At 39.4% G+C, this 27,359-nt stretch overlaps 1 protein-coding gene across 1 annotated transcript; it reads left to right on the top strand.

Moving 5' to 3' along the window:
- On the top strand, positions 1 to 25,297 carry F5 (coagulation factor V (proaccelerin, labile factor); the record flags this gene model as incomplete). Its single annotated transcript, XM_009697050.1, has 17 exons — positions 1 to 161; positions 2,277 to 2,368; positions 3,823 to 3,945; positions 5,218 to 5,430; positions 8,342 to 8,485; positions 9,458 to 9,679; positions 10,442 to 10,607; positions 12,392 to 12,569; positions 13,622 to 13,724; positions 14,109 to 14,320; positions 15,110 to 15,260; positions 15,672 to 15,884; positions 17,726 to 19,664; positions 21,857 to 22,022; positions 23,133 to 23,369; positions 23,850 to 24,060; positions 25,101 to 25,297. Coding segments are annotated over exons 1-17 (4,728 nt in total), but the record flags the coding sequence as incomplete, so codon positions are not given.
- Between the last annotated feature and the right edge of the window lie 2,062 nt (positions 25,298 to 27,359).

Genomic DNA, 27,359 nt, shown 5'->3' with positions numbered 1-27,359 from the left:
ATGACACTCCACTGCATGCGTCTTTTTCTCTTGCTTCTACTTGGTTCATGGTGGCCAGACTCAGAGAAGCGTGTGGTGGGAGCTGTGAAGGTCAGGGAGCACTATATAGCTGCTCAAATCACTAGCTGGACCTACAAACCGGAATCTGAGGAAAAGTCCAGGTAACAAAGTACAGGATAAGGAGGATGAAACTAGGCCTCTCTTATGACTGAAAGTGTTTTGTGTCTCCTGTGGAATTTTAGAGCCCAGGAGGACTTTAGAGCCTGATCTGTTGACTTCAGAGGAACTTGTGTGACTTTAAACAGCATGATCTGAACTGGAGCCAGTGAAGTATTAAAAGCTCCTTTTTATTTACTTCATTAGTGGATAGAATTATTTTTATGTTTTCCGAGCACTTTTGTTAAATATGTTCCAGGGCTTGCTTTTGTCATCTTCTGTGTGGGTTGATGTTTGTTGTTTGGTTTTTTTAATGTAATTAGTTTAGATATATGGACTTTGAGCATTGTTAAGTTGAGCCATGGTTTGGTAAGATTTTGAAAACTTTCAGACTTTAGAATTTACTGAAGGAATAAATATGTTCCAATTTGAATACTATCACTTTCACTTAAATCAGAAGCCCAATGAACTTTGGAACTAGATGTGTTGTTTCTGAGTTATTCAGTAGTTTTTGTGAAAAGTCCATCCTGAGTTCTGCCGAGTAAAGGTTGTACAATCAAGCATTGCTGTATTTCATTAAGTGAAAATACGGATTTTTATTTTTTTTTCAGATAGCATTGCAGAATGGCCAGTCTACATGCATATGCCAATCAAGCATATAAAATATTTTATTTGTATTACCACTGTTATCCTTAGGATTATAAACACTGCAAGTACAATGCTACAGGTGACAAAACTTGGATGTAATTTAGAATTCTGTTTAAATTAGGCTTCATTCTTATGCTGTGTTCACTATAGGCACCGTACAGCTTTTATTTGTTTGTCAAGTGGCATGAAATGTTACAAATTACTTGTTCTCCTACATTGAAGGGTCTATTTGGATACTACTGCATTTTTTAAATATTGGTGGATGGCTTATTTTCTTTATTTTTGTTTAGTTTGTTTTTTTATAAATATATATTGCATATCTGGATTTTATGGAAAGGACATTTCCAGTTCAGATTTAGGCTTTCTAACTATTCTATTGTCAACACTTAATTAAAACAAAGTTTTTATGATTTCTAAAACTCCCCTTGGATGTTTAATACAGCTGGTATAAGCATAATGTCAAACTGACGAGAGAAGAAAACAGGATTTAAATGTAGGAATGTGAAGCCAAATGCCATTGAAGTATTGACCTGAGCATGTGGATTTAGTAGCTAGAACTTCATTCTCATCTGCACTGAATGCATCAATATAAACATCAACTGCTGTGTCGTTAAACATCACATTGTGGATAGACTGTTTTCATGCAGTAGAGACCCCCAAGACTGCCTCAAATCTCAGCTGAAATACTCTGTGATTAGCTAGGAGTTTTTCATATACAGTGCCTACTGAGATATCTCGTGTAAGTGTTTAGAGCAAGTCACATCCTGAACAGGTCTGATGAACTTTATAGGGCTTATAGAGTGTTGTTTGCTGGTTTCCTTCTGCTTGCTAGAATGTTTTCTAAGAAGACATTGTGTCATCTACTGGGTGCCTGAGTCATTTACATAGCAAGACTAAGGACACTTGCAGTGTTTCTCTGAAAGCAATTTTCTGACTTTCTGTGAAATACTTAGTGGTTGTCAGGGAACAGTTTTGTGCTTGCCTGCAAAGTTATTGCTGCTGCAGGAGCTTGCTCTTAATGCTGTTGTAGGATCCCTGTTGTGAGTCTTAAATTTCAAGCGTGGGTCTGAATAAAGAGAAGTTCAGGTTTCTTTCACTGTGTTTTGTCAGATGCTCTCTAGATTAAGCATGGTAAAAACATCTTCCTCTGTGTCTTAAATAGACAAAGACATCTTCATCACAGAATCAAAAAGACCTATAGAAACCACTGGCAAAATCAGGGGTAAATTGTGCAGGTACTATAACTGAATGTCAAATATGAAGTGGCCTAGCTCAGGAACATCATAGATTCAGTAGAGTAAGAGAAAGAGGGGAAGACACTACAAAGAGTTGGACCATGTGCCTTGCCTTCAGCAAAATGTGCAAGTGATTAAATGTAATTCCAGGATTCATTTTCTGAGGTATCCATTAAACATCAATGACATCTGTAGGAATCTGTCCTTTTAACTTTTTTGTAACTCTTTTGGTTTCAGATTGGAACGTTCAGATCCTGTGTTTAAGAAAATTTCTTACAGAGAGTATGAAGTGGATTTTAAAAAAGAAAAACCAACAAATATATTTGCAGGTAAACAGGAAGGAAATGTTCTGAGTATTTTTGTTTGTTGCTTGTCATAAAGCCAGTAACAAGCTAAGCAAGCTTGTATTTTTGTGTCCATTGTTTTTTCACATACACTAAATAGGCACAGGGAATGAGGTCTCTACAGTGCAGTAGGCTTTCAAAGGCCATGGAGAGGTTGGATTTTCAGAGGCTGGAGTTCAGTGCTATCTGCAAATTAATTGCACTGTACAAAGTTGTTCCCTTTGTTTTCAGCAGCTGATGAGACTTCCCATACACGTTTAGACTTATACAGCACAGTCATAGTGGTGACACTATAAATTCACATGGAAGGAGCCTAAGGCCTGAGACCAAATATGGTTTTGATAGATCAGTGGAAAGGAAAAGAAGAACTATGAGGTTGGGTGTGAAAGATATCCCTTGCCTTTGTGTCTGTTACTGCCTGAAGAAGCTTTAAATGAATGGAGGCAAGTTCTCATACTTGTGCCATACATAAGTATGGCACTTGTGTTCTGATACTTACGCAGGGTGCTTGTATAGTCTGTCTGCATATTAAATAAATATAAATAGATATAATAGATAAATAGATAAAATAACTTCAGATGTTAGATGTTCAGATTTAGATTTCAAAATAAATGTGTAAGGGATTGCTGATATGAAATTGTTACAAGTTTCCCTGAAAAGTCTAGTCTATCATCTGATTCCTTCCAGTTTTGTTTGTTCTCCTGTCTTTTCTGCAACTGCTTCTCCTGTCTTTTCTGCAACTGCTTCTTTCTTTTCAGAGAAAGAAATTTACAAAATAGTTTACAAGCAAAGAGATTAACAAGCTAAAGGTTGTCTTAGCAGGTTTCTTCCATTGCTTATTTTTGCAACATGGGGAGTAGAGATACAGGCCTCTCTTGAAACCTCTTGCAGGCAATGCCTCAAGAAATTTGCAACATGGAACTAATTATTTCTTTAGATAACATTTTTGGGATTGAAAAATCTTTTTGTTCTGTCACTTCTGGCATTGAGAGTGCTACTCAAAGAAATGTGCTTGAATGCCTTTCTCTAAACTCTTAAGCTATAAAATGTTTGCCTTCCTAAAACTGTTTAGTTAAATTATATGTGAAAGATTCCTAGAAATTCCCAATGAATCTCAGCATGAACCTTTTGATAAATTTTCTGTACTGGGAAAAAACTTTTTTTCCTAAATCTACCATTTTTCTGTGATTTTTTTTTTTTTAAAGTGCTAGTTGCCAGGTACACAATTTGTAACGTTCCTGACTGTGAGCTGCAGGTTTTAAATCCTCACATGCCTTTTTACGGGTAAATCTTCATTGCAGTGGTATTAGATTCTCTGCCTGTATTAATTTTGCAACTTGTACTTTGAGAGCTCATGTTCCCTAATGGAGATAACTCTGTTTCACTAGACATACTGTTTTGCTCACATTTTCCTCTCTCTTTATCTTGAATAACTACAGGACTTCTGGGACCAACTCTGCATGCTGAAGTGGGAGATACTTTAGTAGTTCACCTTAAGAATATGGCTGACAAGCCAGTCAGTATTCATGCCCAAGGCATAGTTTACAACAAAAATGCAGAAGGTAAATGCTATAAAAACTCCATGTTTTGTTCATTTACTTGTAGACTACTGCATGAAATATTGAGAGGGCCTAGACTAATATTTGAGGATATGTGTAACACAAATATCTGTTGATCCTGGATTAAAACTTCACACTCATCGTTAGCTCCTTTCTTGTTCATTTGTGTAATACTACGAATACAGGTGTCATCTGACATGCATAGTCTCCTGACCAGCTGCCTGTGTGCTAATACTATTCCACAGAATCACAGAGTGGTTGAGGTTGGAAGGCACCTCTGGAGATCGTCTGGTCCAACCCCTACATAATTGAGAAATATTCTGTTTCAGAACATGTAAACTCTTAAATACAGGTCTTAAAAAAAACTTTTCCAAATCCCTTGCAATAGCATACATCAAGGCATTATTGGTAAAGGTAGTTGACAGTGCTGCTGATGTTGTTCTGATACTCATCATTTCATGCTCAGCTTTGTGGTGGTCTGCTCCTGGAACCCTCATGACACTAGCAAAAAGAGATCATAAACTGTGACCGAATTGACAGTTAAATGTCTGCATTAGCACAGAGTGAGTTTGCCTATGCTTCTTAGGTTGCCCTGCACTGGGTGCTGAGCCAGAGCCCTGACCTGCAGTTTACAAATTTATTCAAGTCTGTCTTTGTTGTGTCAGTACAAAAAGAGTTTTGCAACCCCATCTTGTGGAGTTGAACAGAATATGTTACTGGAAGTGATAGGCAGTTCAGTTTGACTATCTTATCAACATGCCTTTTGCACCTAGGATTTTGATTCTCTGGCTCCCCTTTGTCATGTTGCAGATTTGTTGCATATGATAGGCACAGACACAAGCCATTACTGCCATCTGGATATGCAGTGCGCAAAAGTTCTAAGGCAGCAAGGCAATGCTAGCTCGCGCAATGGCTTTATGAGAGACAGCTAGAAAGTTGACAAAGTGGGCAGTATTCTTCCACAGAGTATTAGTGAGCAGAGGCTGAAGCTTCATGCCATCCTAACCCTAGTCGGACTGATGATGAGCCCCACATTTTGGCAGTGATGACAATTCTAGGAAATCTTTAATCTGTAAGAAACAGGATGGTGGAATAGCTACTGTCCCCTATGCTGCTCTCCACAACGTGAGTAGAATCATCAGTTATCTCTTTGAAGCTGAACTATCATATAGGCAAGAAACAAACGAAGCTTTTGGAATTGATTGTAGGAGGATACTCCAGATACTGTAATTGCTCTTTGTCTTCATGCCACCCTACTGACATTTTTCTTGGCAGGCTCCCTGTACGATGACAGAACATCATCTGCAGAAAAACAAGATGATGCTGTACTTCCAGGCCAGGTCTACACATATGTGTGGGATATAACAGAAGAAGTTGGTCCAAGAGAAGCTGACCTTCCCTGTCTTACTTATGCGTATTATTCTCATGAGAACATGGCAATGGATTTTAACTCTGGTCTGATTGGAGCACTGCTTATCTGCAAGAAAGGTAATGAAATGCTTTAAGACTACTATTATAAGGTAATACAATTTCATTTCTTAATAAAGTTAAGGTTGTATGATAATGAGGGAACATATATTATTTTCCTTTTCACGTCTTTACATGCAGTGTAAAGTAAATAGTTTTCAACATCTTTCTTTTAGATGTTAAAGTTTTTAAATGCCATCTTTCATGCAGCTCCATCCTATAATTATAGATGGACAGAGAGCACTATTAATAGATATATTTGCCTGTACTGGTTGCATTTTCAGTTGCCTAACGGCTAAATATATGACCTTAAATTTCCTGTCTTAGAATAGATTTTTTTTTTTAAAGCTTCTTTCAAAATGGTTCAGCCATTCTGGAGAATAAGGCAGGAAATAATTTCTTTACACATGCTTTTTAAAGCCTGTCTGATCAAGATGCTATAGCAGTCTCTCTTCTGTAACAAGGGTTTGAAATTGCAGAACAGCGTGTCTTTTGCTCGAAATTTGAAAATACGGCCAAATGTGAACAGATTATAAGTCCTCAAAAATTGCTTTGCATACTGTCAGGAACTTGAGATTTTAGCAGTTTGAATCATTGAATTCCATCTCCACTAATACGAACTGCTGTCTTGTAGGCTTGTAAATAACTGCTAGGTCTATACCACTGATTTGAGGGAAGTTTGAAACAGTATGCCACTGTGTAAGCTACTTAAACTACTTCCTGGTCCCTTAAATCCTAAATTTTTCCAAGTTATATATCCTCCTTTTAGTGAAAACTCTGCAAGTTACTTAGTTTGATCCTCTATCCCTGCAGTTTGAGTCAAGCCTTTTGTATAGACTGCAGACTGCATGGACTTGGACCTTGAAGCTTTCCGGAAAGTAAACATAAAAGTGATTCAGTGTGGGTTGTACAAGAGCACTCTTTTCACTGATAGATATCTGTTTAATTGCAGAACACACCTACTCATACCACCTCAAAGGAGTGGCATTAGTATTAATTATGTGCCTCCTGAAGTTTTTTGAGAATTAGTGCTTTTAGTATTATCTAGGACTTGTTATTTTTGTAATTTTCTTGGGTTTTCTTTCTCCGTGTGTATGTGTTCATTTTATGGCATACTGGTGGAGTTAATCTGGACAAATGCTTTGGAATTACATGCTTTCCTTCCTTCTCAGGCTTCTCAAATTCATGCATATATTGTGGGCTTGAGTTGGATACGAGTTTGAGATGGATTAGTTTGACCACTACCTTCAAGACAATTTGAGCATATGTTTCTAGCTAGAGCAAAGACAAATGGCTAACTAATCACATTTTTAAGATTTCTGAACAGGGTTTCTTTGACAGGGTACTGTTTGTGGTAGGTGTGCAACACGCCTGTGTATTTCATCTGGCTGATATGGAGTTGATTTCTTCACAGCACCTCATGCAGTGCTGTGTTTCGAATTTGTGACTAGCTAATGTTGATAATATACCCACGTTTTAGCTGTTGCTGAACAGTGCTTACACAGTGTGAAAGCTTTCTCTTTTTTGTGCTCAGACCTCCCCAGCTAGTAGACTGGGGGAGCGTGAGAGGTTGAGAGGGGACACAGCTGGACAGATGAACCAAATTGGCCAAAGGGATATTTCCTACCATGTTAACATCATTCTCATCAATAAAGACTGGAGGTAGAGGAAGAAGCAGAAGTGCAGGGAGAATGAGGGGTGTTGACTTTCAAGATGGGTGTTCCTGAGAGGACTGGCTGGGCATCGGACTGCTTGTGGGAGATGAGTCATTTCCTTTGTGTTGCTTGGGGTTTTTTTCCCCTCTTTCTTTCGCTTGTTTAATCACCTTTATCGACCCACAAGTTTTCTCACTTCTGTTTTTCTTGTTCTCTCTCCCCTGTCCTATTGGGGGCAGGGAAGCATTGAAGTGGGTGGGTGGGTGCTTGGCTGCTGACTGGGGTCGATCCACCATGGTCTGACACATTAAGAACAGCATAGATGGTATAACCTGGGAAGGTTATAAAAAAGTGGACTTTTGAGTTAAAGCACTAACTAAATGTTCTTTGCGTGACAAGCAGATAAATTCCTCTGATCTGAGACTTCTTTTGTGCAGGAAAACAGGACTTTGTAGCCTCTCATAAATAAAAAGGATTACATTAAAGATAACTGCTTCCACTGCTAGTGTTTCTTCCTAAGTAGAATAATCAGCAAGCTCCCAAATTTTTAGTCCCTGCAGTCCAGAGGGGCATATATTTTAGTCCTGGATTATGTATTGAAAGTAGCAAATGGAAGTTTTTGATGTGAGCAATCTACAGAAAGAATCAGTAAAATCACACTGGTTCTGTGTGGCATGTCCAGAATGAATTCTACTTGTTGACAGAAATCACACCTGTATCACAAACTCAACTAGATGGTTTCTTATGAGAGCTCCAATTCAGCAGTACTTGTCAAAGTTTTTTGTATGTAAAGGTGGTTTGCTGAGTGGTTGGTTTTATGCTTTTTAAAGGAGCTGATGTCTTCAGTGTAGTGCTTGAAAAGGCAGTGTTCACACTGCAGGTGCCTCTGTCACCATTCTTCTCCTTGCTTCGCAGCCTCAAAAGAGAGGCCAGTGTCTGATGGTGAGCAGAAGGTGGGCAGAAGGTTGTTTGGTGCTCCCATTCATTAAGGCGATACCTACAATGCATTGTCAGAATTGTTGGAGACAATTCATTGCATGTTGTTTAATCTCCTCTGGGATATTACAGATTTTTGTTTTCATGGTTACCCAACCCAAAAGTATTTTCAGAAATAAAATCACTTTATAAGCATTCTTAAGGTCTTGTTTTGGTCAGGCTCAGCCAGTACATGCTAACAGGTGATGCAAACTCATTAAATACACATTAATGCCACTATGTTGATGTGAAAACTGCTTTGCTTCTGCTTCAAATTAAGACCTGTTGTTTCCTCTTCATAGGAAGCCTAAATGAGGATGGGTCACAGAAACTTTTTGACAAGGAGTTTGTACTGATGTTTGGTGTATTTGATGAAAACAAGAGTTGGCAAAGATCATCATCACTCAAGTACACAATTAACGGCTATACTGATGGAACGTTACCAGGTACTTTTCAGGCTTATGTGAGATGAAATTGACATTGATGAAAACTGTGTATTACCTTTGTTTGCTTTTTTATGCAAGGGAACAGGAATTTGGAGGAATGGGATACAGCCTTTTTTAAGACTATGTCTGTGAGCTTCTAAATTCTAGAACAGAAACTGCTGCTGGAAGGAAGTCATGTCATATTGCTGATAAGAACAAGATTACTTCTAAGAAGCGTTCTGACCGAAGAACAGGATTACTAACCCTTAAAAAATAAGAAATCCCTCAATTCTTTTTTTTTTTTCTTTTACTGAGCTGATGGAGAGACAGTGATATGGTTAAGTGAACTGCTGGTTTTACAGCATCTAGAACATACTAGGTGAAAAACTTCCTGGAAGTGGGTAGTCAGTTACCATTAAATTAGACTATTAAGTGGGAAGACTAGGAAGGTGGTAATGGGGCTGTTCTGTCACTAATGTTTTCCCCTTGTTCTCCTAAGGAAATACTTTCATATCTCTGTCCAGTCCATTAAACAAATACCAAAGACTGTCTTAGGTGGGGTTTTTTAAACAAATATTGGATAGGGCGATTACTGTCTCTAGATACGACTTCATTCTTTGGCTTGGATCCTTGCCTTTTTTTTTCTGGCTGCTGCCTTTTATTTTTTTGACCACCTTTTTAACAAGGACTGGTCAGCTTTCCAAAAGAAGCTACTGGTTTTCTTCTTTCTTCCCCAGCTCATTATAAGTCAGACCATCACTTGCATGTCAGATTTAAACACCTGTCTTCCACTGATGTACAGGATCTTGGTATCTGTTCTATTTACAAGCTTTTGAAAATTCTTGTTGCTAGCACTGATCACAGGAATCACAGGTTTTTTGTTTGGGGTTTTTTTTTTAATATTTTGAGCGAAGATTCACTTCAGACCTAGTGTGCATAGAGAGCTTGCATGATTTAACAGTATTCTGAACCCTACTGTAATTTCTCTTTCAGATTTAGAGGCTTGTGCATATGACAACATTAGCTGGCATTTGATAGGAATGAGTTCTAAGCCAGAAATTTTCTCCATTCATATCAACGGCCAATCCATGGAGCAAAGACATCGCCGAGTTTCTACCGTTACCCTAGTGGGAGGAGCATCAACCACAGTAAACATGACAGTGAGTGAGGAAGGAAAGTGGCTGATATCTTCCCTTGTCCAAAAGCACCTGCAAGGCAAGAAAATATCTATTTATTAGGCAACTGTAGAGTTGTCCTTCTCTTCTGTATGTCCCAAATGGCTTCTACTGTTTTGCAATGGTACAGTTACTGTGTTTCAGATGATTGTCATTTTCCTAAGAAACCACTGGAGAACAGGGCATTCTGTTGGATGAGAAGTGCACGATGAACTAAAAGGCATTCTTATCTGCAGCTTTACTGCTGTCTGCAGATCACAGAACAATGGTGAATCAGTACTCCAGTGTCTAAGTCTCTGTGAGCTGTTCAGATAAGCACTGCTATAAAATGATTAAGGGAACCACTTGTTTTCTGAGAAACTGAGCACTTGCAGCTAAGGGTCACTGAATCTGATGAAAATATTTGTTATTCATCATTTGAAAGTGGGTATCTCTCTCTCAGCAGTGATCAGAATTCTGTTTTAAAGAATGAGATAAATGTCTCTCTTACAAGAGCTGGAAGACATGTTTTGAAAAAAAAAAAAAGGGCGGTTGGGAAATAGCTTTCTATTTGTTCAGCTGGTATTTTCAAAGAGGGCTAGTTGAGAGAGCTTCTGTATTCAATTTGATTAATATGGGGTCCTTGGAAGGCTCCCAGCCTATATATAGTCTACATGGATGCAGCCTTTTCAAACCTGAAGGGATGGCAGTCAGATGAACAAACACTTGCTGGCAGCCTTAGCTAAAGAAATGAGAAATGCAGCTGAAGTGGTAAGGGTTCATAAAATGCAAAATCACTGTGGTACTGTTTCTTCTCAATTAGCTGGAATGCATGGTTACCTCACTATAAAAGACTGTGGGGACAAAGAGGTGAAGAAGAGTCGTCTCTCCTATAAAGAACGTCTTATGGTCAAAAGCTGGGAATATTTCATTGCTGCAGAAGAAGTTACTTGGGATTATGCCCCAAATATTCCAGACAGCCTTGATAGGTAAAATAATACTTTGTCAATATAATATGGAACATGAAATCATGGAATAATTCAGGTTGGAGAGGACCTCTGGGGATCCAATGGCAAAATTGGATCCAACAGCAGAGTTGGATCCAGTTGCACAGGGCCTTATCCAGTCAAATTTTCATTGTCTCCGAGGATGGGGATGCCTCAGCTTCTCTGGGCACCTTTGCAACCTCACAGTGAAAAAGTTTTTTCCTTATATCTAATCAGACTTTCTCATGTTGCACCTTGTGTCCGTTGTGTCTCATCTCTTCACAATGCAACTCTGAGAATAGTCTGGTTCTGTTCTCTCCATAATCTCCTGCTTGATAGTTGAAGGTAAAAATAAGAGATTCCCTTAGCCGTGTCTTCAGACAACTGAATAAAGCGAGATTTTGCTTCTATGTCATGCGCTTTAGCTCCCTAATCACTATGGCTCTCCACTGGACTCTCACCAGTGTCCCAATGGCTTTCTTTGCTGAGGAGCTCTAAAGTGGACAGACACCTTCTTTTGCCTGTAACGGGGAGCCCAAGATATGAAGATGACTTCAGAAATGCCCGAAGTATCATACAAGCCTGTTTTCTAAATTACTTTTCAACATGAATTCTGCTGAAATAAACAATCCTTAAGAAGAAGGGAAAGGGAGGGAGGGAATATTTCTGGATAATAAAAGTTTTTAAAAGTTCAGTACAATAAAGTGTTTAGGGAATGGGAGAAAGAGAGGTCTCTCTATAAATGACCTTCGCATGGCATCAATGTAGGTGTAGTAAAAGTCATAATAAGTAAACATATTGGGCTGTTTTGTTCAACTTAAGTAAATAGAAGGAATTCGGTAACACACATGTGGTCACAGTACACAATGTTGGCAGTGCACTGTAAGCTTAAGTTAGCAGTCTGTCAATTCCCCACTGCTAGAGTACTGGCGACTTTATGAGCTGATGGTCATAAGGACCTTTAAGGATTTAAGCAGAACAAGACAAATTCCTTACCCTGTATGGGGTTATAGTTTCATATACCTCCTTAGAATATAGTGTTCACGTAGTTCTCTAAGTATTCCTCTTCTTTGGTATGATTTGCTTCCCTTCTTGTTTGCTCTTGGACTGCATGGAGCAAACTTTTATATCTTTCCCTGCTGGTTACATGACATTACTTAACTACCTCAGTGCTCTCTGATTTTATCTCCTTTGTTCAAAATTGCAGAGCTTATCCCTGTTCAGTAACTTTTTTTTGAAGCACAAGTGACCAGGACAAACATGTTACTCTGTGCTACTTCACAGTATTTATCCTAGTTTTGCTCTCAGCATTAACAATTCTAATGTTTTTAAACTTCAGTGTAACACTACTTATTCTATGGTGCTTGGGATTAAGATTATCTGTTCCTGTCTCTCCTACAGTCTTTGCTACTGTAAGCAAATTGTTTATTTTTTCTATGCTCAACTATGCCTTTGTAAAAGGAGAACAGTGATTTCTGCTATCTTACCTTGAAAATGTAGCTGCTGCTTCAGTTTTGTTTCTTTCTTGCATGTATATCCTATTAAATTAAATGTAAACTCTGATACTAATTGGTCATATGTGATACTAAGACACAATAATGTTCCAAGCTTCTTCTTACCTAATTTAGGTTAGAATTTGAGGTGAAGAGCATTAGGTTAGTTTAGGGTTTGGATTTTTTTTTTCAAGCAGTAAGGTTTCTACCAGTTGCTTGAGTACTAATTCTGTATTCTAATAGATGTCACTATTCAAGTTTTGTTGATCATTTGTCTTTTCCTTTATTTTTAAGACACTATAAAGCACAGCACTTGGACAACTTCTCAAATCTCATAGGTAAAAAGTATAAAAAAGCTATTTTTAGGCAATATACTGATGCCAGCTTCACTAAACGTCTGGAAAATCCTCATCCTAAAGAAACTGGAATCTTGGGCCCTATTATCAGAGCTCAACTCAATGACAAAGTTAAAGTAAGTAACAAATTCAGAGATTATTTATACTATAGCATGATTTTCTGTTGGGCAGAGGTACAAAAGAACTAGTTTGATTTAGGTTTTTTGTCAAAAAATATAGCTAATGTTATAAATATTGGCCCTGTTAAAAGGTATGATCACAAGTGACCGTGCTTAGCTTAGATTTTTCAGCATTCCCTCTATAGTTTCCATGATTGTGCTTTATTTTACGAGATAAACACACTTCATTCACAGTCTTTGTAAAATATATTTATATGTTGACAGTGGTCCAAAACAGAAAATAGTTAGACCTAGGTGGACTTCTGGGGGGATATGGATGCGAAACCAAACTTCATGAGCCCTCATTCCTTATGTTGCTGCTTTTTCTGGCTGTTTTAGACAGTGGTACTCAGCTTTCATAGTTAAGTGTTCTTTCATGGAGTTATGAAATGAAGCTGCAAAGCATTTGAGTTACAAGCTTGTGCTGCTGTCACATCCACTTGTGTTTTCTGTTGTCGCTTGATGGTGCATCACGAAGTTTCATGACCTTTAATTGCCACTATGACTCTGTGACTCTGAATTCGAGTTTAGCATTTCTTTTTTTTCTGGCTTCATCAAACATAGGCAGGACACTTTACCTTTTCCTCCCATATCGCTTTGGGGTCTTGGAATATGGGACAAGATTTGTTTTTAAATCTGTTTAAATTTGTTTTGTCCCATATTGAAGCTTCTTAAGAACTTACATGGAGTCAATAAGTTCATATTCCCTGAGGTAATGTGTGCCTAGTAGCTGGAAGAACAAGTGATCTTTTTAGATTTTTCCAGAGACCAAGTGTAAGAAGCTGAATTTCACTCAATGGGCTCTACAAAGTCCAGCAGCGGGGTACCAGCAGCATTTAGGCTGTGGGTTTATATTGTCAGACAATATTTAAGACATCCCTTTGCCTTTCCAGCACTTCCCAGGCTGAAACCAGGCAAATTCTGCTGTAGTTGAAACTTTGTTATGTATTCAGACAAGGATTTGCTAAATATTAAGTTTGGGGCTTTTTTTTATTTGCCTGTCAATACAGATTGTTTTCAAAAATAAGGCCAGTCGACCTTACAGCATGTACTTCCATGGAGTGACACTTTCAAAGAATGCAGAAGGAGCTGATTATCCCTTGGATGCCACAAGTAAGAAATTTGTGAATTACATTTTGCCTACCACTAACTGTTGTGGAGGGTTTCATTGCTTTCAAGGAGATGCTGTGGCTAGGAATGTGCATGACTGGGAGACCTCAATTCTGTGCTCTGCCTCTGCTGATCTGTTGTGTTGCCTTATAGAGAAACCAAGGTATTATCTGCAAAGCATAGACAAATAGCCTTTTTTGGTGTCTTAGTTTCCTGTTCTTGTTTGTGATTTCAGAGAGAGACACAGAAGTTCATGCTGAACTTCAGTTATCTCAGAGGTAGCTTGAAATGGCATAACTGTACCAATTTCATTAAAAGGTGCAGCCTGATGTTATACAAAGATCTCGCCCTAAGTTTTTATCATTACTGTTCTTTATTTTTCCTTAGGCAATGACACCCAGAGTAGAGGAGTTGATCCAGGGAAGACATACACTTATGAATGGAAAATTGCTAAAATGGACCAACCCACTGCACAGGATGCACAATGTATCACAAGGCTGTATCATAGTGCTGTAGATATTGAGAGAGATATAGCCTCTGGACTGATTGGCCCACTTCTGATTTGTAAAAGTGAAGCATTGACACAGAAGGGTGTGCAGGTAACATGTTTGGCAACCTCTTGGAGATAGATTTTGGTCAAATAATATTACTTGATCTGCAGTGAATTTGGTTTTGCTCCCCTTAGAGAACTGTTGTGCAGAGAGCCATTAAACCAATAGGCTCCTGAAGAAATGACTTGAAGAAACAGTCCTCTAACTGTCTACAGCAGTAGAGGAATTATATTTGGATTTTTCTTAGCAAGAGCAGCATTTGACCAAAAGGCCAGCCTGACTTGAAAGTCTATTTCTTAACTTGACAATAAACTTTCCTGCTGCTATTATATATTCAGACTCTAAACACATTCAAATCTGAACTGGTCCTTTTCTGTAACAGATACAGCTCAACAGGGTCTCACAATCTCAGGCATCACTGAATCCAGAGCAACCCAAACAGCATGGGAGAGTTCTGGGAGAGTGGTTCTCTTTGCCATCTGTTGAAATCTTGCTTGGTAAAGACTTGAGCATCACTTGGGAGGAAAAAAAGTCAAAAGCTTGTGCTCAGGTCAAACCAGGAGGTTGGTCCTTTTACAGAGAGCCTGGTCGTACACCATCTGCTTATCAGCAGTGCTAGTGGCTTGCTCAGTGCTCCACCACAGGTTGGTTGCAGTAGTAGGATTGTGACCTTGAAGTCTTGACCCCCTACTCCCTGACTTAGCCCTTGGATCACACTTACCACAACTCTGGTGAAGCTTATATTGCTTACATAGTAAGTAGGAAAGATAATAGGATTGAGTTTTTAATACCTGTCTCTGCTTATAAAATGTAACTGCTGTGTTGATTGTCTTTCAGAAAAAGGCAGATGGGGAGCAGCAGGCAATGTTTGCTGTGTTTGATGAAAATAAGAGCTGGTACATAGAGGACAACATCAACGACTACTGCAGCAACCCCGCCAGTGTTAAAAGGGATGATCCCAAGTTCTATAACTCGAACATAATGCACAGTGAGTGGGATATCAAGCTGAATATTATGAAAGGTTACGTGAACCTGAGCATTCAGTGATTGCTTGTTCTCAGATGCAGTGCAATCAGGGAATTCTCTAGAGAGTCAGTGAACTTCTAACCATGCCAGGTGGCACTGTACAGAAATATGTAATATTTTAGGGACCAGGCTGGCTCTGGGCCCTGAAGTAAAGGCAAGGGTTATTTAACTTTGATGCAGCACCTTGCTGCCTTAGAGGTACTATTTCCAGAGCTGGAATCTTCGTCAAGTCTTTTGTGGTTTCAGCCCTGTGCCAGTCTCTTTCCAGGTGCAAGTGTGAGTCCAGTTCAGTGGACTGACATCAAAGAACAGGAGGTTTTAAAACTCTTACTCTGAAAATATTGAGACCACTTTTATTTTGCTTTCTTTTTAGCAATAAATGGCTATGTTTCTGACAGCAGTGAAATCCTTGGATTTTGCCAAGATAGCGTGGTTCAGTGGCACTTCTCCAGTGTTGGCACCCATGATGAGATTGTCTCTGTTCGCCTTTCTGGGCACTCTTTTCTGTATCAAGGGAAATACGAAGATGTGTTGAACCTTTTCCCAATGAGTGGAGAATCGGTCACAGTGGAAATGGACAATGTTGGTAAGTGGTAAAACTATAGTGTTTGACAGCTCTTCTAAGACATTTTTTAACTTCCAGTCTATAGGGACTTACTCAAATAAGAAAGCAAGCTTTTCAGATTAAACACAGTGCTGGAAAATGTTGACTCATTCCCCAGTGCAACTGGTATGTATGGAGTTTTGTTGGCTACATAGACTTAGCACATAGCATAATTGTATGCTATACTCAGGCTCTTTTTGTTATGTTTTTTTTTGTTATGTTTTTTCACTTCACAATTAGTATTGGGGTTAGCAGTGATAATTTTAAGGAAATTCTAAGATTGTCCTTGGAAACAATCCAGTATCAACTCCACTGTATGATTCCCAGTTTTGCCATATACTTCTCCATCCTGAGTTAGCTAGAAAGGGCCGAGACTGTCAAATTATGCTAGTCGTTACTGGACAAAGTGGCTACACCTTACCTTAGGCTTGTGGTCATTTAGCAGCAATAAAGTCTGCCTGACTGAATTGGATCACTGATCCATGGGTATACATCTCAATGTCTAACTAGGATTAATACCATATCTTGAAAAGGTGATGCTAGAACCCATGTAGTCCACACTTACAGAATTACCTGCAAAAGGACAGAGATTCTTCCTCATTGAAGGCTGTGAGTGTTTAGTGATAATCCTAAAATCCCACAAGGTTTAGGTATCCTTAACCTATTTTAAAATACCAGTGGTTTTTTTTAATCTTTTATCTATTTAAATAACGAATTCTTTACATCCTCAAAGCTTGTTTTCGGTGATCCCACCACATCAAGGCCTTACAAGTTAAAAATGTATTGTATGTTAAGTGTTCTTTATTGTTCAAGATTTGGGAATCATTAAAAGTCCATCAGACTTTATGGAAACCTCCCTAGTAATGAAGTTGTACTTTTGCTTGATTTTGGTATGTGATCTGTTCTTTCCATCTAGGGCATGTTTTCTTTCGTAAATTTTCTGTTGTTAGAAATCAGGAAAGCTATGCAGGCCACTTCAAACTCTGATAAATATAGAAAATTGTATGTGACCTTTTTAATAAAGGCTGGTTTTCTCAAGCCTTGTTAATTCTGTGTATTCTGTCATTTCTGCTAGTTCCAAAAGTAAGCTGTAACAAGCAAAGAACTTGATTTGATGCTGTTTAGGGAAACAGATTGTATTTTGTTCTCTGCAGATCCTAGTTTCAAATAGGATCTGACTAGGATCTGACCTTCTGACTAGGCTTTGGAGGAATTATTAAAACCTTTAAGTTAATCTAAGATGCCTCAGATTGGCACCTTAATTGTTTTGTGTCCAGACTGGAAATTCAAATTACTTTCATATAATAAAGATCATTCTTTATGTATTCAGAAGCTTTTAAAATACTGTGTTTGTCAGATGTTTTTCAACATTACCTCAGAACATACTTGTTCTATTCAGATTGCTCTATGTGTGCGGCAATGCATACAACACTAAGGACAAGACAAAATGAAAACTTTATCTCAAAAGATCCCAATTTTAGATCCAGATCTAAACATAGGATCCTTTATATTGTTTGTTTGCTTCTTTTTCATATCCCTGTCTTTCATGGGTTATATTTGGACTCCGGTCCTGGGTACAGCTTAATCTGTGGAGAAGAGCTCCAGCTCTTAGCTGTATGTGCTGTTATTTATTTACATTTATTAATTGTTTTTCATTGCAATGAGAGCTTATGGAAATCCCAGAGGAGGATTAGCACTCTGCCATAGCAGGTCCTGTAGAAACAAACCCAGCAACTTGCCTTGACCACGGTGTAAGTGGTTATAGCCAATGTCCACTCTCGTAACTGCTGCATATTAGATAAACATTTGTCTTTCACTTGCAGGTACTTGGCTTTTAGCATCCTGGGGTACCCCAGAGATGAGTTACGGCATGAGGCTGAGATTCAGAGATGCCAGATGTGACTATGAGGAAGATGACATGTTTGATGTTGTGGATTTCACTTACACCAAGACTGATAAAAAGGCTGTTTCTGCCTCAGTTGAAGAAGATGTGCGAGAAGAAGGAGATAAAGAGGAATTGGATTATCAGGATTACCTGGCTTCTTTTTACTCCATCCGCAGCTTAAGGAAGGCAACAGGCGATGAAGAAAAACAAAACCTTACAGCACTGGCCTGGGAGCAGAACAAAGACACTGATACCGTGAGTTCTGAGGTGGCAGCTGGCTCAGGTCTGACAGCTCTAAATAGCAGTGAATTCACAAACACCTCTAAGTTCTTGGAAACTCCTATCACACCTCTTCCCCTAATCGAGACTGAAACTTTCCAGTCAAATTACACATCAGTCATAGCAGAAGAGGACTTATTTTTAGCTAGCACAAGTGATAGGAGGACTGACTTGGTATTTGAGAACAGAAGCCAAAGCAATGATGAAATAGATCACGGTAACATGTCTGCAGGTGAACACCTGCTGAGCAACAGGGAAGGCCAAATGAATGTTGCAGAAGAGCTTCCAACTGACGGAAAGGACAGTAAATTCTTTTCAGAAAGACACCAAGAGGAAAGCACAGGAAAAGGAAATTATAACATTAACAGGAAAAGGAAAAGACGAAACTCACTGGCCATGAAGTTTTACTCTGTCCAAAAGATGAATGCTCTTCTAAATCATGTACGAAATAAAAATGTCTCATTTTCTGACAAGACAAGTACACTTCATTCTGTGCATCATGCAGAGAACACATCCGATGTAGCCATGGTGGGAACTGGCCAGCTTCCAACTGATTATGATGATGAACTGGAAGAGGAGGAAACCAAGATGGAAAATGCCATGCGTGCAGTTAACTTGACGCTTGCTTTGGACCTCATTGTAGGAGGTGGGTGTAATGCATCCAGCCTCTCTGAACCCAAGCTATCCAAAGATAAACAAGGAGACACTTTTTCTTTAGATCATACATTAAGCAATATAAGCCCTAATTCCAGCCCTGCACTAGTGAAGAACTTGCTAGAAGCATCATTGCCCAGGGCTGGGAAATACTCATCTAAAATGACAAATGAGGAATGGAATTTGGTGTCTGCAAAGGGCAGTCTGGGATTAGAGGCAAATTTAGATAAATCTGTTAGTGATAAGTTAAATCATCATGGCAGAAATGGTACAGCATTCATAAATAAGAAGCATATGAGGAAGTATCAAGGGTTCTCATATCTAATGGGAGAAAAACAGAAAGGGAGCCACATGCACCCAACTCTGAAAGGAAAGGAGGGGAACAAGAATGATACTTTGAGTACATCTGGAACCTTTGTCAAGATTCGAAGGAAAAAAAAGGAATATCCAAAAATGACCCACTTGCTGAGCCCAAGGAGTAAAAAGCCCCCAAAAATCACCAATTCTATGGCAGGGTTTGGTCGTGCGTTGTTTCCTGGTGAGACCAACCACACGATACTGCCTTGTTGCACGAACACCACAGGAGCACCCAGTGAGGCCAACCGTACAGTGGATCTGAGCAGAGCCAGGCATGAAGAGTCGCTAAATGACACGCTCACCCCACGGCAGCTTAAGCCATCAATCACAATTGGACTTCCCCAAGAAAATGGAGACTACGAATATGTTACGGAAGGATATTACAGTGAGGAAACATCAGGTGGTGAATACGAATACCATTATGTGAGCTTTGATGACCCATACATGACAGACCCAAAAGTGAATATCAACAAACAACGTAACCCAGACGACATTGCTGAACATTACCTGCGTAGCAAAGGGAATGAGAGGAGATACTATATTGCAGCTGAAGAGGTCTGCTGGAATTATGCAGGACATAAAAAAAGGTTTGGCTATATAATTTGCTTTTGTTTTGTGCACCATCCTGATACATATTAGCAGAATGTTGATTCACATGCTGATCTAATATAGACAGGATGTGCTTATAGGCAGGACGAAATCCCAGTTTCTAGCACTAGCAAGAAGTGGTTCTGGTGTCTCAGTTCTGTCGTAAAATGGGATAATAGCACTTTCCAACTTCACAAGGCTGCAGAACTGAAAAATATATGAAAGATGCAAAGTAATTAACCACACTTGTGACTGCCTTATACTTAATGTAAAAATAAACCTGCATGAATTATTGCATTGTTGTTCCTACTGTTCAGAGAAATCAGAAGGTAACTGGATCACAAACCCTAATGTTGATGGGTTTTCTTACATTTTGACAGGAAAGACTGGCCACTATGCTACAGCAAAGAGTATATGTGACGAGAGAAACTCTGTACTAAAAATTCATTATCTTAGAATTATAGAATCATTATGGTTGGAAGAGACCTCAAAGATCATCAAGTCCAACCATATACCCGATGCCACCATGCCCGCTGAACCCACTAAACCATGTCTCGAAGCGCCACATCTAAACGTTTTTTGAACACCTCCAGGGATGGTGACTCCACCACCTCCCTGGGGAGCCCATTCCAATGCCTAACAACTCTAACAGTGAAGAAGTTCTTTCTAATGTCCAGCCTGAACCTCCCCTGGCGCAACTTGAGACTGTTTCCTCTAGTCCTATTGCTAGTTACCGGTGAGAAGAGACCACCCCCCACCTTGCTACAACCACCTTTCAGGTAGTTGTAGAGGGCGATCAGGTCTCCCCTCAGCCTCCTTTTCTCCAGACTAAACAACCCCAGCTCCCTCAGCCACTCCTCATAGGACATGTTCTCCAGGCCCTTCACCAGCTTTGTCACTCTTCTCTGGACACGCTCCAGCACCTCAATGTCCTTCTTGTAGTGAGGGACCCAAAACTGAACACAGGATTCGAGGTGCAGTCTCACCAGCGCGGAGTACAAAGGGACAATCACTTCCCTTGTCCTGCTGGCCACACTATTTCTGATACAGGTCAGGATGCTGTTGGCCTTCTTGGCCACCTGTCCACACTGCTAGCTCATGTTCAGCTGGCTGTCGACCAATCTTAATTCATACAAATTAGGATCAGTGCTCACCCTACAATGTGTAGAATTCCTAGTCACTTTTCATCAAAATGCTGAACTTTGTGGCCCTTGAAATGAACCCACAACTTCAGGTTTTTATCAAAAGCAGCAAAAACAGGAGCAAGAAAATTTTCATTATACAAAATTCAGCTCCAAACATATATTATTTCTCAAATTGAATTTCCATTTTATTTGATCGATATTTTTTCTCACCACTTTTTCAGTATTCTCCAGGTTTACTCTTGCCTCATCTCAGTCCATACAAACGGCACTTGCAAAAATGGCAGAAACCACAGACAGTTTCTTTGTGCACTTGCAAAATAAAGAAATCCTTATGCTCAAAGCTCTATATAGATCTCCCCAGTGAGGTTCATCCTCAGCTGATGTGAGGTGTCTAGTTCCACTGAAATTAACAGAGCCTGTGGCATGTACCATCTCAGTGTGTTGAAGAGCTGAAAACCAGCCTTTCTTCCCACTAGTTGACTTTGGTTAAGTTTCTGTTTTTTGCAGAATTGATAATGAGGCGAGGTTTATCAGAAATGATAATATGTTTTGTTAGAATAATATCATTTTGGTGCTTCTGATTAAGATCTGAAGAATGATTTGAATGCCTAAAAGCTTTTTTTCTTCTTCTTCTTACCAGCTCTGTGTTGCAAAATGCAGATGTAATCAAATATAAAATGTGTTTCTGTTAGCTTTCCAGAGAAGGTACATCTATGAGTAGAGTATAGGTGGTAGGCTCACTACACTCTGAGCTAAGCTTTAATTCAGATTATTAAGTCTAATGGTAAAAAAGGAAAATAGAGCTTAGGTGAGTTTTCAGAGACTAGTTGAAGTTTTTGATAGCTGACCAAATCTTTGAAGGATCTCATATGCAACTGTAGAATTGCTTAAACACTGCAAGTAATGATTTTCAGAATCATCTGACATTTATTTGTGTGTTTATTCTTTATATTCTAAAATGTTCCTGCTGTATGAGTTCTCAGATTTTATCAGAGCTATTATTTCTGATTAACTGTGTGGGTTTTTAATTGGGGTTTTCCTTTCAGTACCATGATGAATGACAAAACCTGTAAAGATGGCACCACATACAAGGTGATTTTCCAAAGCTATATGGACAGTACCTTTACAACTCTTCAGGATGAAGATGAATATAAAGAACACCTTGGCATCCTGGGGCCGGTTATCCAGGCTGAAGTGGATGATGTTATCCTAGTAGGTCAATGTTTTGAATATATGTGCAGGATAAAATGATGGCAATCTTACAGTGTGACATAGAGTGGGTCTAAAAATACCACAAATTTTTAAAAGATGATGATGGGGAAACAGTTTTCAAAGCTAGAAATTGCAGTGTGGACATACAAGCACAGTGATGTCTGTCTTTGAAACACATCCTTTTTTCTTTCCTGTCCTTGGTAAATATAAGTTTTTTTAAACTCAGATTGCACTGAAATATTACTTTTTATATGTAAAGGGAGCTTCTTAATTATTTTAAAATAAATTAGTACATTTGTATTTGAGATGAATATATATACTTGTCCAAAAAGTGTATTTTCCTCTGAAAACTGTTGCTGTAAATGGGTTGGTTAGTTCTAATACAAACAAGGATGGAGAGGAACTGTAACCCTGGTGATACAGTGGTATGTTTGCATTAGGAAGCAAATTGCTGTTTCCCTTCTCTCATCTTTCTTCATCCAGTCTTCCAACACACAGGGATGGACTATAAGGGGGAGAGGAGATCTTGCTGCTTTCTGCTTGTTTCAGTAGGAGTAGTGTGCAATAGGAACACATTGAGCTGCATTTTAAAACATGAGTAAGAGAAGAAAGAGGCTATTTTAGCTTGGGAGCATCACTCTCTAAGGAGAGGTAAATATGTAATTTCCATATCTCGTGTTTCTCTGGGTCAAGTGAGAAGCAGTGATTTCAGTGAGAGTGATACATACAAAGGTTTGGTGTTACTATTTTGTGCCATTCTTCAGTGCAACTGTGCAGCAAAGCATAAGAGGTAGAAACTCCCCATCTTCCCACTTGCTGTATCTAAACATATCCAGGTGTGAAGTGCAGCAGTGAAAGTTCTAGGAACCTAGACTCATGGAACACAAGGAGTTAGACTCATGCTTTCTACCTTTTAATTAACTACCTGCGTCAAAGAGGGTGACTGCATGGAGATGTCTAAAGCTATTCCTGGCAGGTTTGCCATACGCAACATAGCCTGTAATCGTTACACAAATCTTGACCCTGGTTTGAGGTCATGGGAATGTATTGTGTGGGGTCTTTGGTTTAGGCCTGAATTTGCTGAACAGAATCTATTTCTTCTATTTTTAGGTACATTTTAAGAATCTGGCATCCAGACCATACTCCCTCCATGCTCACGGACTCTTCTATGAAAAGTCCTCCGAGGGAAGCATTTATGATGATGAATCTACTGCTTGGTTTAAGGAAGATGATGAAGTTCAGCCAAATAACAGCTATATATATGTATGGTATGCAAACAGGCGTTCGGGACCTGTGCAGTCAGGAGCAGCTTGTCGGTCCTGGATCTACTACTCCGATTTAAATCTGGTAAGGAGATCAAAATAGAAGTGGTAGTGTTGCTGCAGTTGATCACAGAAACATTCATGTTGGAAGAGATCACTAGAGGTCATCTAGTCACCCTCAATTCAAGCAGGGTCAGCTAGACTACGTTGTCCAGGACCATGTCCAGTCAGGTTTTGAGTATCTGCAAATGATATTACTGTATGGTTGTAGAAATGTAAGCTGCAGAACACATTTTGGATAGCTCTCCTTTCTCTTGGACCTGATGTTCCTGTCTGACACTTAATCTCTTGCACTCAGTTAAAAGAAGATATAAGCTGTTGAAGAATTCAAATTGGGGAACTCTTTGGTAGATGGAGCAGGGGAAAGCAAAGATACAAGGCAATAGCAATTCTGGTCTCTGCTTTAAATTTTTAGGGCCTGCTGCATTTCTACAGAATGCTGTGGGTTTTTTACATCTTTTGGGAAACCCACTTTTACGTCTAATATGAGTTTATTACCTTCTAGGAGAGAGATATTAACTCTGGTTTGATTGGGCCAATACTGATCTGTCAAAAAGGAACCTTCAGTAAGTCAAACAACAGCAGAACATCAACCCGAGACTTTTTCTTGCTTTTTATGGTCTTTGATGAAGAGAAAAGCTGGTACTTTGACAAACATTCTAGAAGGACTTGTACTGAGAAGACCCGAGAAATGCAGCAATGCCACAAATTCTACGGTACTTGCTTCTTTTTGCCAAGTATTCAGTTTACTGGAGTAGAGGGAAAGGTGTTGGGGGAGGTATCTCAGCTCATAGTGCCTTTGAACATGCATAAATCCTACACGTTCATTATGTGAATGGGGGTTTTTTGTTGTTCTCCATTGTACTCATAATAGTCATAGTTTTATATGTCAAGACTAGTGTGAACTGGAAATTTGTTATTAAAATGAAGAAAGGACATATTAGACTGAAACTTTCAACAGAAAACAACTGTCTCGCACTCACATACATCTACCCCTCGTATTTAAAAAACAAAGTAAAAAGAAAACCAAAAAACTCCTTTTTTCAGTAAGAAGCTAATACCCTGAAACATTTTGCAAGAAATTTAAAAATATTACAGTAATTTGACAAATCAACTAGTTCTACTGAGGAATTCAAAGCAGCTGTAGGACAGCCCTTCATATACCTCTCTGTGGATACAGAGATTTTAGTCATGTAGAGTTAAGTGGCTGACTGTTCAAAGGTAACCCTTTTTTCTCTTTGAAATAATAGTAACAAAACTGTGTTTCTGTCTTTGAAAATCTGATGCTTGTATGCTCTAAGTGATCATGTTTGAAAAAGGCATATTGAGAAGTGAAATCTGCCTTTTGAAAATGTGGTCTATAAAATCAGTTATTAATCGAAGATGTCAGTTGTGACTGTATGCCTGTGGAAATGTAAGCTGCAGAACACATTTTAGATAGCTGTCCTTTCTTTTGGGCCTGATGTTCCCATCTGACATTTAATCTCTTGCACATCCTTGTTCTCCTGGCTGCCATGTGTTGCAAGCAAACTGCTCAAATCCTCTGGTGAGATTTTGAAATCCTGAATCTGAAATCCTCCCTAGATTTTCAGAATTGATGTACATAAAGTGTGTAGCACTTCGAATTGGAAAAAAGTGGTGTTTTTCCCAAATGTATTACCTCATTAAATATTTTACTTATTTTAATAACTACATTCTAGCACTTTAAGAGATCTCTTTTATGAACAGTTTTCCTTACGAACATTTTTTTTTTCAGCCATTAATGGGATTACCTACAATTTGGAAGGCTTGAGAATGTATGATGGTGAACTGGTCCGATGGCATTTGCTGAATATGGGTGGACCAAAAGACATTCATGTTGTTCATTTTCATGGACAGACCTTCATAGAACAAGGCGAGCCAAAGCATCAGCTTGGTACATACACACTCCTTCCAGGTAAGTGTCAGAGCACAGTAAGTTCTATGGGGGGTGATCATGGCAGTCTGTCATCGTCATACCAATGAAAAGGTGAACAGAAGTTGGCTTTGGGCACAGTGAGAAAGAGTTTGAGAGCGCTAACAGTTCCCTTGCCTATGATGGTCAGAAGGAAAATCATCACTCTGCACCTCACTTAACACTGTGGGAGGGGGAACATAAGGATAACATTGCTGTCCTTTAAAATTGGAAAAATGAGTAAAGTTACGGACAAAACTTAAGTGCTTGGACAAATGTCTTCCTCTCAGATGAGAAGGGATATATATGGAAAATGAATAGCAGTATGGTGTGCAGCACTGTCTTCTGTTTGGCACTTTCCTTGCCACTCAGCAGATACATGAGCATGAGCGAGTTTCTCTCCTTTATTGCATCTCTGTCTTCCTGTCTGCAAAGTAGATTGTTGTGCTGGGTTTGGCTTTGGAAGGTGCTCAAGAGTAAGGGTCAGTTTTGGAAAAAGGAAGTCAGTAGGATAGTGTCAGCCACGAATTACTTGTGAAATGACAAATGTACAATAGCACAGCCATCCTCTTCATGTGTCCCCAGGCTTCAATACCACTGAAGTCTCACTCATGTTTGCTGGGAAAGACTATTAGTATCTGGCTTAGTATGGTGAGGGTTTATTTTTATAATGTCAAGATGAGTGTGATACAGAAAGGAAAGAACAACTGTGAGCCCTAGGAGAATTCTTACGTCCAGGAAGAAAGGAAATAGGCTAAAAACATTCATTAGGCCACAGGGTGTGCTCCTTTGCCCATCACTGTCAGCAGTGCAAATGTGCAGTAACAGGACTTATGAAGCCTATAGTGCCAGCTACAAGTGTTTAAAAAAAAAAAACCCAACCAAACAAAAAACAACAACAAAAAAACTTTAAAAAAGGAAAAATAAATACACACACACACACAAACACCCCCGCCAAAAACAGGAAACGAGACCAAAATAATGGGATTAGCTTGGAATAACAGCAGTTTATTTTAGTGAACACTAGGTGGTTTATTCACTATTTAAGCTTTTTAAAGTGATGTTTTTCATTAGACATCTACATATGTTTTTGTTTAAATGGGGACCAGAAATTTCATGTCTGCACTAACTAGGAATATAAGAAAAACAATGAAGCATTTATTGTACGTTCTAAAAAGTGCAGCAAACAGCCTAAACAAGCTCCCTATCCTGGACTTCAGGAGAGCAGACTTTGGCCTCCTTAGGATGCTGCTTGGTAGAGTACCATGAGATAAAGCCCTGGAGGGAAGAGGGGCCCAAGAAAGCTGGTTAATACTCAGTGATCACCTCTTCCAAGCTCAGAAGTGATGCATCCCAACAAAGAAGTTGGGCAAAAATGCCAAGAGGCCTGTGTGGATGAGCAAGGAGCTCCTGGACAAACTCAAACACAAACAGGAAGCCTACAGAGGATGGAAGCAAGGACAGGTAGCCTGGAAGGAATACAGAAAAATTGCCCAAGCAGTCAGGGATCAGGTTAGGAAAGCCTGAAGCCCTCATAGAACAAGGACATCAAGGGCAACAAGAAAAACTTCTATAGGGTATGTTGGTGATAAAAGGAAGACTAGGGAAAATTTGGGCCCCTCCGGAAGGAAACAGGAGACCTGGTTACCTGGGACATGGAGAAGGCTGAGGTACTCAATGACTTTTTATGCCTCGTTCTTCACTGGTAAGTGCTCCAGCAACACTGGCCAAGTCGCGGAAGGCAAAGGCAGGGATTGGGAGAAGGAAGAACCGTCTGCTGTAGAAGATCAGGTTGGAGACCATCTAAGGAACCTGAAGGTGCACAAATCCATGGGACCTGATGAGATGCATCCATGGATCCTGAGGGAACTGGTAGATGAAGTGACTAAGCCACTATCCATCATGTTTGAGAAGTCGTGGCAGTCTGGGCAAGTTCCTGCTTACTGGAAAAGGCGAAACATAACCCCAATTTTTCAAAAGGGAGAAAAGGAAGACCTGGGGAACTACAGGCCAGTCACTCACCTCTGTGCCCGGCAAGCTTATGGAGCAGATGGTCCTGGAAACTATGCTAAGGCACATGGA

This window comes from Cariama cristata, unplaced genomic scaffold, assembly GCF_000690535.1.
Source record: "Cariama cristata isolate BGI_N322 unplaced genomic scaffold, ASM69053v1 scaffold26723, whole genome shotgun sequence".
NCBI lineage: Eukaryota > Metazoa > Chordata > Aves > Cariamiformes > Cariamidae > Cariama > Cariama cristata.
This window is presented reverse-complemented; position numbering and strand designations above follow the sequence as displayed.